Source organism: Dioscorea cayenensis, chromosome 7, assembly GCF_009730915.1.
Source record: "Dioscorea cayenensis subsp. rotundata cultivar TDr96_F1 chromosome 7, TDr96_F1_v2_PseudoChromosome.rev07_lg8_w22 25.fasta, whole genome shotgun sequence".
In the NCBI taxonomy this organism is placed as follows: Eukaryota; Viridiplantae; Streptophyta; class Magnoliopsida; order Dioscoreales; family Dioscoreaceae; genus Dioscorea; species Dioscorea cayenensis.
The window spans coordinates 4,978,300-4,990,176 of record NC_052477.1 but is presented as its reverse complement, the minus strand read 5'-3'; the positions used below and the strand labels follow the sequence as shown (position 1 = coordinate 4,990,176).

Below are 11,877 nucleotides of genomic sequence, written 5' to 3'. Positions count from 1 at the left end.
CTAATTGCACTCATCACCATATGACTTACATTTACCGGAGTATCGAGTCGGATCAGACTCAATAACTTTGTATTCGACAGATTTAAGTAAGCAGTAATGCTTAATTGCGGTCATAGCATCATCTTTGCTTCGAAACCTCATGCCTACATGAAGATCTCCATTTGTCGTTGCTCCAGTTAATGTGTCGGCATACAATAAAGGGTACTCCGGAAATTCTTGTGCGGGCATTGCTTCCAAATCAAGGGTCTGCATATGTGCTGGAGGCTCCATTGGTGCCATCATAAAATTATGGTTGGTCATTGGAACGTCTTCAAGATTGCATTCTTCTAACTGAATGTCATCAACACTTGCTTCAGTGTCTTCCCCAAAGCTGTCACCATCGTCGTCCTCATCGTCTCCACTGGATCGGCCATACTGACCGAATTCGGTTTCATGAGTATCATAAAAAGAACTTGTTCCGCCTTGTAGATGTTGTGAATTAGTAAAATAATTGTTGGGTGGTGGATCATCTTGTGCCCTCCACTCCATAGAGAGCCGTTCAGGTTCATTAACTTGGCATGGTGATGAAATCCTCTCCCGTCTCAAATTGCGTTGAACTTCATCATCTGTGGCGGTTTGTTGTTGGGAAGGAGCACCCTCGAAAGTTGCAGCGCTGAACTCCACGTACAATTCAATGATGCTAATATCTGGATTTCTTTTGTGGCAGTCGAACATCATCCGAACATCTCGGTTATTACGCAATTTGAATGACCGATAGCAAATCTTACTAGATCTTGAAGAAATTGGGAGCTGGTATTTGATACATGAAACTCCTTGGTATTCAACAGTCTCAATGTTTTCTTTAATGGATCTCTTTAAATTTTCGTACAAGATGTCGTCTTTGACATAAAAATATGATTGATCCTCCGACGAAAATATAATTGTGTCTTCATTAGCAATGATTGAACCATTGTAGTAAACCAATACAAGTGAAGTCTCTGCCATTGTTGAAGACAAGAAGAAGAAGTATGGGTGAGTGAGTGAGTAAATAGTGTGCAAGAGTGAAAATGGACTACTAATGTTGGTTTATATAAAGAGCTCGAATTTTGAAAATTTCATTTGAGAACATTGCAGGTTTGACCGTCCTAATTACTGATTGGTGCAAGTTTGACCAATCTATTTGTGCTAAGTACTAACTGGTGCAGGTTTGACTGTCATACTTTGTCCTAATCACTGAGCGGTGCAGGTTTGACCGGCCGTACTTGGCCGACGGTGCAAGTTTGATCGTCTCTACTTTTGTCCCAATCACTAAGTGGTGCAGGTTTGACCGGCGTACTTTGTGCTGACTGGTGCAGGTTTGATTGTCCTGCTTTGTCACAATCACTGAGTGATGCAGGTTTGACCGGCGCACTTTGTGCTAATTGGTGCATGTTTGACTGTCCTACTTTGTGCTAATCACTAAGTGGTGCAGGTTTGACTGGCGTACTTTGTGCTAATCACTGACCGGTGTAGCTTTAACCGATCTACTTTATACTAATTACTGACTAGTGGAGGTTTGAGTGACCTACTTTGTACTAATTACTGACCGATGCAGGTTTGACTGACTTGTGCTAAGTACTGACCGGTGCAGGTTTGACCGTCTTACTTTGTGTTAATTACTAACCGATGCAGGTCTGACCGACATACTTTGTACTAATTACTGACAGGTGCAAGTTTGATCGTCCTACTTTGTGCTAGTTACTGATCGGTGTATGTTTGACCAACTTACTTTGAACTAATTACTGACTGGTGCAAGTTTGACCGACGTACTTTGTGCTAATCACTGACAGGTGCAGGTTTGATCGTCCTACTTTGTCCTAATTAATTACCGATACAAGTTTGACCGAACTACTTTATACCAATTACTGACCGGTGCAGGTTTAACCGACCTACTTTGTGCTAAGTACTGACTGGTGCTTAGTACTGACCGTTGCACTTTTCATTGTCCTACTTTGTGGTAATTATTAACCAGTGTAGGTTTGACAGACCTACTTTGTGATAATTACTAACGGTGTAGGTTTGACCGTCCTACTTTATACTAACTACTTACCGTTGTAGATTTAACCATCATATTTTGTATTAATTAATTACCGGTGCAACTTTGACCATTTTATTTCTAATATTTTTCGAGATTCATAGTTTTTTTTTAAATAAAAGGTTAATATATATATACATATATATATATATATATATCAACCATTATTTTTTAATTAAAAAATTAATTATATAAAAAGAATTCTTTTAAGACATAACACCAGCAACTACATCAGTTTTAAAAAAAAAAACAGGAGAGTTTCTCCCGTTTTCCTTTTCGGAGAGTTTCTCCCGTTTTCATAATTTTTAATTAAAAAAAATGAAAATCTCCCATTTTCTATATTTTAAAATAAAAATAAAATAAAAAAAAAAGCTGAAAATGGGGAAAATTTTACCGTTTTCCACCAACGTGCGTATTTTGGTAAATAATCCCAAACATGCATAATTTAGTAAATTTTTTTTGTAATATTTAAAAAAAAAAGCCTTATATGGTCGATGTGATTTCCTTTATTTATTTATTCTGTTATTTGGCTCTGTGAGTCTGTGTGGTTTATATTTTTTTAATATAATATTGCTCATCAAGTGCATCATGGCTCACATGGATCAGGGAAGAATAATTTTTGTAACTTTAATTTAATTTATATTTAAAAAAATTATTTTTTTGAAAATTAGGTGAACTAATTTTTTAAAGAATTAAAAAAATTGGAGTAACATGCTAAATTTTTACTCTAATTTTTTCCACAATCACATTTGATTTGTAATTTTAAAAAAACTGAAAAAAAGATTATCATTTGTCAATCTTTATGTTATTTTTAGTCCGTAAGTGTTTTTTTGGGTGTTTTTATTCTTCACTTTGTTTAGATTTGTTTCTTTTTATTGGAAGTCTATTTTTGCTCTTCTCTTTTCTCTATAGGCTTTTAAGCTTTTTAACTCTTTTATTGTTAATTTTTAATATATGTGATTTATCTAATTTTTTAAAAAAAATTGTAATTTAAACCATATAATTAAAACAATGTGATGAATACTAAGAAAATTCTCTTGGAATTCACATGAAAACTAATATTGCATGCATTGCTATCCTATATTATCTTCCATATTTTTTTTAAAAAAAATGCCAAACATAATGACATAAAAAAAACAAATAAAAAATAATTAAAAAAAATTGTTTTAAAAAATATTAGTAATCTACCCATATTTTCCATGAAGCTGTGGGTTTGTTTAATGACCTCAGCATGAAATTGGCATTTCATATTTTTTTTACCTCGCCATATAATATTAGTGTATATATATATACAATATGGCCAACGCACCACATTCACATTCCTCCCTCATACACTCAAAAGTCAAAGACATAAATTCTCAACCATATCATAAATCAAGTATCGAAAACTTAGCCCTTTCTACACAAGAAATATTAGTGCTATCTTCTCAATCACGTCATGAATAAAAGCACACAGGGTGGTTTGGTTTGGCGGTAATGTAGAAAGATTCTGCGTGTTGCGTGGTAATATGAAAAATATTACCAGTGTTTGGCGTTCACTGAGTGGTGATCCCAGATGGTAATGTCGGCATTCTGAAACTATAAATATTACAAAAGTGGTAATCACATTCTGGCCAGAATTTGGTGTCTATCTTGAATTCAGGTGGTAATCTTATAACTATATATTTTTAACGAAATAGATTACTAGTGACAACTAGAAACACGGTAATGAATTATTCAGGTAATAAGGGTTTCAACCGAAACATGGTTATATTAAATTACCACAATATTACCAAAACTAGTATAACGTTCACACTTATATTACGTGGTAATCTCGTTGCGTGGTAATATGTCGATTCTGCATGACCAGACTGCCCCCTAGTTCTACACGAAAAACAATGATGCTTTCATTTTCTTAACCATGTCATTAATCACAAGAGACAATGGCACTATCATCTGCCTATTACAAGAGACAATGGCGCTATCATTTCCACAACAATGTCATTAATCAAAAATACTGCACAAGAGATAATGACACTATCATCTACCTATTATTAGAGACAATGGCGTTATCATCTTCTTAACCATATTATTAATCAAATACTGAACAAGAAACAATGACACTATCATTAATCAAATACTGAACAAGAGACAATGGCACTATCATCTGTCTACTGTGCGGTGTTTTTCTGAAAATGATGATATTAAATGGATTATTTATTTAGTTTAAAAATTTTTGAAAAAAACTTGGACCATATGTAGAGATAATACACGCATAAAGGGAAAGGTTGTATTATATGGTAATTATTATTATACGATCTTCAAAAATCAGTGAAAAAAATGAGAGCAAAGAAAATTACATATATCATTCTTCAATTCACAAATATGTACCTTTTAAGAATAAATCAAATTTCAATTGGATCTGGCACTGTTAACAACACTAATAAAATAAATGGGGCCAAAAAATATTTTAAATAAAAACTTCAGTGGACTGTTTATATAATATCCACATTTAGGAAGAAAATACATAATATAAATTTTATGCAAATACAGTAAAAACGGAACAGAAATTTCTCATAAAACAAAGATCATTCCTTGCTATCGGCAAAAAAAACATAAATGTCTGAGTTTTATCGACATTTTACTGATTTGTTCTGTTGACAAAGTACACAGTTATGGAAGCAAGTACAGAATTTGAAAAGGCTAAAATCATCCGCGAGTCTCTTGGACTAACAAAATCAACCCGAAGATCGACATCAATCTCTATGCAGAACTGGAATGGGTTACACAAACGATCTCATCGCCATTGGCCTTCTTCTTATCGGGGGGTGTTGCCTTCTGTTCTTCCTTCTTTTGAGCTCGAATAAGTGCACGACGAGCGCGTGGTCGCATTTCACGAACAGTCCGAGGAGGCATCACATATGGCTCGAGAGGACGGTCTGTAAATGGATGGTCACTCTCAGCAAATATTCTTAGTTTTCGGTCCCGGTCCTATGTGCATAGAAACCATGTCATCAGTTTTGTTTCATATCAAGTATAAAGAAAGCTTGAAGAGTTTAACTCTCAATTCGATCATCAAAAAGTAATAAAAATGGTTTAAATAATACAAGAGGGATCATAAATTACAAGAAATAATTTTATTCAATTTGATGATTATGCTTGAATGTTAGTTGTCAAATTTTAAATATTGATTCTTGTACAAACAAATAGATTAGTTAGCACATGTCAGCAAAACAGCTCCATCCTTTAATTAAGTGGCAAGCAATGCAAAGTTTACACTTGAAATTTTTTATTGGCATCTTAATAAAGAATATAATTAGTAACAACCAATATCAAAGCAAACAGCACGATAATTGATACTGATACATTTTGAAAGTGAAGATTTTTAAGAAACACTTGCTCTCCATTCATAGGATAGTTAAAATTGAACATAATCCATAATGCATCTTGATACAATTGATTCGATCTGATTTTCACAAGAAAATATATTAGGGAGAAACAGTAGTTTCTACAAACTATTCAAAAGTCAGCCAAGGTACAAAACAAGAGAAACAGAAACTGTTATTAATGTCACACCATTTTCTACATAAGGATTTGTAGCATGCTTGTCCTAATCTTAAAGGAGTAATAGTATTCACAAGATATCTTCAGAAAGCTTTACACTGTGATTGAGAGAAACCAATGTATATGTCATATCATGGTTTAATTTGTTCCACTTCATATTATAACGCAGTTCTAAGTACTTGAAGACCTCTTGAAAAAAATGAGAGGAATTTGACAATATAGTTGATTAGGACAAGGAAAAAAATGTGAAGCGTCACGTTACCTAATTCCTTTCACAAAAAGTATCACCCAGGCCAGTCGGATGATGGTTGGGTTTTCAAGCTCTGATTTTTGTTACCTCAGCAGGGGTGAGCAAGGTCCCCTAACTTCTCTAAAACCTTTAAATTGACTTTTTGTGTCTTGGCCATGAATAAAGCATATCATCTAAAATAGCCAAAATTGTTATAGTATTATCCATATTCATGGTTCTTTCTGTACTTACCATGTTTATTCTAGTTTAGTTCAAAAGGTTAGTTTATAATAACTATAATCCTTATGTTCTCTTTATGAGAGTGTCGCACAGTGGCAGAAACCTTTATTTTGTAATTCGAAGACTACTTTTAAGTTTGTAAATTTATTTTCTTCCTTGATTTGCTTTGGTTTGTTCGCATCTAACCAGAATAAGTTTCAAACCCATGTTTAAATGACCTTGTTTAGGATACTAATGGAGATCAACATCATCACCTTGCAAGAAGGATCAAAAAAGCTAAACTGTTGATTAAAAATAATTTCCTTCCACTGTTACAATCATATTATTTCCGCTTGGAACAATTGACAGTAGTACACATATTATAAAATTATAATATTCAAACAACTTGAAATGATTCTAAAAAATAAACTTCTTAATAAGCTGAAAAATAAAGCTATTTACAAATCTGCAATAAGGAGATCTTATGCTATTTCTAGAAATGGTTTAAACACCTACCTGTTTATCTTTTTCAATCTTTCCCTTTTGCATGCAACTTAGCTGCCATGCCAAGGTAATCACTAAATGGCCTACATTGTATATGTTTGACCAGTCCCAACATGAAGGTCAGTTGAATTTCATCATTAGCAGAACAGGCCAAAGTGTGATAATCAGGTTGATAAAACAAAGCATCTGAGATTCTGGTCATTCAACAATGCTTCATTTTAGATCAAATTCTAAACAATAAATACACTGCCTTACTTGGCAAGTAGTTCCCTATACAAATTTTGGATGAATGTAGTATAGGATTATGAGCATCAAAAGCTAGGATGAGCTCAAATTCTTGGGAGGAAAAACAAAGAGGTTTCAGGTTTGCACAGCCCATACGCAGCTTAAAAGCTTCATCAAGTGTGGGCTCAATAGCTTAAATTAAATGTGAAGCCAAGCAGGCTCTAACTAATTTCCCGACACAGGCCCAATCCTTTCCAATGCTAAAATCCCATTATCTCATGAATTCTTATTACAAATATAACAGAAATGCAAATATTGTAATCAATAATTTTTATCTTTTTCTTGCACTCGGATAACCACAATGCAATTCTATTTTTTTCCTCTACAATCATCAAAACCACAAAGAAAACAACAATTATATAAACAGAAAGAACATAATGTTTTACTTTGAGGAAGAAAAATAAGATGAAAATCTAGATATAATTAAAAAAAAATAAAGACAAATTTAAGTGGAAGGAATGATGTTTGCTGCTACATGACCAAACAAAAAAACAAAAAAACATTGTAAAACTTTTAGAAGCAACACTTACATCACGCAACTTGTTATTAGGAAGCATTGCATGAAGTATTTGCTGCGAATCACTTCAGTCGGGTCCTTAGCTAGTTGGTCCTTCAAGCTTCTCTCCTTAAGATGGCCAACATACCTATACAAAGCCAATACATATCATATCATCCATTAAATGATAATATACTTTCTATTGGAAACATTACTGCAGGCGGAATACAAAAAAATATGGCCATAAGCTCTCACCCAGTATACCAGCGGTAGAACTTATCAGTCAATTTCCTCCCGGTAACACAAACATCTTTAGCATTAAGAACAATACACATATCCCCATCATCACGATTAGGAGTGTATGTCGGCTTATCCTTGCCTTGAACCACAACAGCTATTTGAGAAGCCAGTCTTCCAAGGACCTAGGAGAAATGTATGCTCATTGCTAATCACAATCTTCCCAACAAATGCAAAATAGAAGCTCAAAAAGGAGAATAAGATGCAAATGGCATGATAACAAAGAAGTTCTAACCTGCCCCTTCGCATCGAACACTCTCCACCTCAGCCCATCAAGATTGATTCTCCTAATTCCAGCCAGTGCTTTCTGAACAATGGGTTGTGTGAAAAACTCAATCAAAATTCAAAAAATCATCTAGATTAAAAAAGATTTAAGATTTGTGGAGGAATACCTTCAAATTCCCTTTGAATGGTTGGATTACAGCTGAAGTAGCCGCCATGCTTACTACCTTTCTTTTCTTCTACTACACAATTCAAAAAATTAATCTGCGAGGAAAAAAGCAAATACATTCTTGAAAAGGCAGTAGAACTCAAGATCAGTTAACTCAGGCAAAGTCTTGTTGTATACTTTTTCTATTTTTCTAAAAATTTAGAAAAATTTTTACACTCACAGGAAAAATTTTTGAAATTATCTAAAAACGCTATAAACACATTGGAACATAAAACAAGAACTCCAAAAAAACAACAGCAATATAAAAATTTCCAAGCATTAAAAGAGAACAACAGCAATGCATGGAAATTGCATTGAAAAACCCACAAAATTGGGATGAGGAACCAGAACACAAGATCAGCCAACTCAGGCAAGTTTTTCTTTTTAATTATTATTGTCTAAAAATTTCATTAGCAAAAATCACAACAAAGAGTACATAAAAATTTCCATAAAGTTATGAAATTATAAAACCTTCCAAACATTAGAAAAGCAACAGCCAGGATCAAGCAGAAACCAATTTAAAATCTTTAATATTGCAATCAAAAGAAGACTAAGCTGGAATGATCTGAGATATACTAAAAAATGAGAAAAAAACGCAAAATAAACAAGATACAAACAGGACATAGAATAGATCAGAAGACAAACAAAAAATGAACCATAAAAAAGGGAAAATTCTCAAAAAAAAAAAAAGAAATCACAAGATAAATCAAAGAAACAAAATAAAGGAGAAAGATTGAAAGAAAACCTAGCGAGACGGCAATCGAAAAGGCTCAAATGGAGATCAGTTGAGCAGCGACAGAGTTGTTGGGGAGGAGCCAGGGTTTTGCATAGAGCTTTTCTTTTTCATATACACCCTCAAAAATATTATAATTATATCTAATTTCCTAAATTCTGAGACTTACATATAGATCCCTCCCTAATTCCAATATACTCAAAAAAGTTCCTTTGAATTGTTTAATACCCTAAACATTTTTATATTTTAAAATTTTTATTTTTTTAAATCTTTTATATTTTTAATTTAGTTCATTTTTAAAGAAATTATTTTTTCCCTTTGTTTCTCTAAGTCTCTTTACCCTCTTGCTTGAGCTTGCATGCTTTTTTTTTTAAAAAATAAATCTTATTTTAATTTTATGAGAGAGTTTACTTATTACCCCGTGAAAATAGTGAAATTATTTGCCATTATTTCACATTGTAATTTGGGATAAAATAACTTTTTACGAATTTGTTCATATAAAATAATTTTTTATAATGTATATAATTAGATATTAGAATATATAATTGCTTTTTTAATATATAAATAATGGTTTTTATTAAAATTAGAAGGATATGTAATTGATGTTGTAAAATGGGTTTTTATATTAAAAATAAAAGGCACTATATATTACAAAATATTTTATCAAAAGAGGTGAAAGCATTATTTTTATGCAACACTTTTTATTGCCTCATAGTGCCTGATGATTGAAGGGAGAACTTAAAAACTTTTACAAAAAATTTTTAAATAATTTTTAGTTATAATAGTAAGTGAACAACAAATGTTCATGGTATACAAATAAATATTTTTTTAGGATATATATATATATAGTGAATATGTAAATTTAGGTGTTATGAGAATGAAAAGAATGAGAAAGAAAATAGAAGAAAATATTTACCGAGGGTTGTACTTGGTTGTTTGGTTAATTTATCTCTATACGAGATGGAGACGCTATTGCCCACAGATGATCGGACGATTTTGATGAAAGTATTGTATATTCATTTTTGTCTGCAAGTGCATGTATTTAGTCATCTTATATATCTCTGCTACTCATTATTTATTGGAATGTTAAGCTGAAACAAAGTTTGAGACCACGGACAGCCCATAGAAAAGAATTCCGCGTAAGTTCGTGAGAAGAATGAGCATCCATATACATATTTTTATATATATATATATATATATAGGTATGCAAAGTATAAAAAGATATTTTTATAATAAAGAATTTTATTATAAAAATTCTATTTACTATAATGGTGTATACATTAAAAATTGGTATGTTTAGGGTTTAGGGCTGAAGGGAATTTTTAAAAGGCGTCACCTCATTTTAGTTTTATTGAGGGTTCAATCATAATTAATAGAGGATATAAAAGCGAAAATATAATATGATAAGGATGTATTCTTAAATATGCTTCAGCGAGGGGCTTTAAGATAATTTTGCAATTTTGATTTTAGATGAAATTTTAATTTGATATTATATAAAATGGTTTCCAAAACCCTAGAGTTCTGGGAAGACATCCACTGCGATGGACAGGGCTTCATCGATGCTTTTTGGGGCATTCACTTCGAGTCGGAAGCGATTCGCAAGCGATATTGAGGAGATTCGAGGTACTCTTCTCTTTCTTTTTCGATGGTTTTTAAGTATTTTTCTGAATATTTTTCTTGTTCAGGAGAAAGAGGCGGAGCAAGATATCAAATTGAAACCGAGATCACAACCAATTGAATCTGCAGGGAATTGAGAATGGGAGGAAGAAGAAGAGAAAAGCTAAAACTTTTGGTAATTTTTGCTGGTTAATATGTTGTAATTATCAAAAATTTGTTTCTTTTTTGGTTCTTTGTTAGATATGTTTATTAGTTTCTTATTGTTGTTGTTTTTCATCAGAGGCTGTGGAAACTTCAGTGTTTTCAAAGGCCTCAGAACCAGTGACATATTGCTGGAGATTTGATTTTTCAAAGCAGAAGAAAAGAAGTGGAAAAAGCAGATTGAGGTTGTTGCCCTTTTATGTATATATTCTCCTGTTCTCATCAAAGGGTGCTTTGGTTTTGATAATTTTTCTTGATGATTTCAAGCAAGCTGCTCTTCTACGAAAAGAAGCATGAATTCATATTTCTGGGCATAATGTTCCAGCTCCACTTCAGAGTTTTGAAGAACTGAGTTTCAGGTCTTTCCATTAATGATATGAACTGCTTTTTCCTTAAAAATGTGGTTTTGCCATCATTGTCTTCTTATACTTGAAGCATGTTGTGGTTTCTCTTTGGTGTCTCCTTTACTTGTGACTCAAAATTTTTGTTAATCATGTGGCAGGTATGGCTGTAAACCATTCTTGTTGCGTAATTTATCAGAACTAGGGTTTAAAGAACCTACACCGATCCAAAGACAGGCTATTCAATACTACTTTTCAGTATGTGTCTTGACATTGATTTGTTTGTACATTTTGTTATGAAGGTTTTATTTTTAGAAATTTCTTTTTGTTGTTTTGAACTTGGGTATGGAGGAAGGGGTGCTTTGCTTGTGCACCAACAGGCTCTGTAGAGACATTGGCTTTTTCTATGCCCAATTCTGATGAAAGATTAAGGTAGAATTGATGTTTTATCCCCTCTTCAAGAATTTTCCTAGTCATTTTTATGATTGATTCTTTCCCTATGATTAGCCAGGATCTGGAGATGGCATAAAAGCTGTTGTCATGTCTAGCACGAGGAGAATTAGCTGCACAAACTACTAGAGAGTGCAAAAACTCACTAAAGGAAGAAAATTTTATGTTAAAATTGATGACCAAAAGGAACTTACAAGGACTGGTGATTTTTAAGAAAATGCCTTGTACTATTCTTGTTTCAACTCCGCTTCGTCTAGATTTTGCTCTCGCATGAAAAAGCTTGACCTAACTAGAGTATGTACTCAAGGTCTATATCTTAACAGGGTTTTAGGCTCTAGAAATCATGTGTCTAAATTCAAAGAACTTTTGAAACTCTGGCTTTTTGTCTCTTGCTTACATGTAAGCTGGACTTATAGTCAGCTTGTTTCTGTCAATAGTTTTGAAATTGTTTTTCATGACATATGGTCATTATTTTGCAT

General features: G+C 32.8%; 2 protein-coding genes across 2 annotated transcripts; both read right to left on the bottom strand.

Annotated features, from left to right (window-relative positions):
* Positions 1-984, bottom strand: LOC120265021. Its single transcript, XM_039272955.1, has one exon. The coding sequence runs from the start codon at positions 982-984 to the stop codon at positions 1-3; it is 984 nt and encodes a 327-aa protein (XP_039128889.1).
* Positions 985-4,602: 3,618 nt separating this feature from the next.
* LOC120264479 (50S ribosomal protein L13-like) lies at positions 4,603-8,901 on the bottom strand. The gene is given in 7 exon segments (XM_039272294.1): positions 4,603-5,023; positions 7,364-7,405; positions 7,408-7,477; positions 7,585-7,751; positions 7,862-7,933; positions 8,019-8,112; positions 8,802-8,901. Coding segments are annotated over 6 exon segments (627 nt in total). The 5' UTR covers positions 8,067-8,112; positions 8,802-8,901; the 3' UTR covers positions 4,603-4,795.
* Between the last annotated feature and the right edge of the window lie 2,976 nt (positions 8,902-11,877).

Bases quoted from the DNA above. Each gene is read 5' to 3' on its own strand.
- LOC120265021 (XM_039272955.1), bottom strand. From the start codon at position 984: ATGGCAGAGACTTCACTTGTATTGGTTTACTACAATGGTTCAATCATT.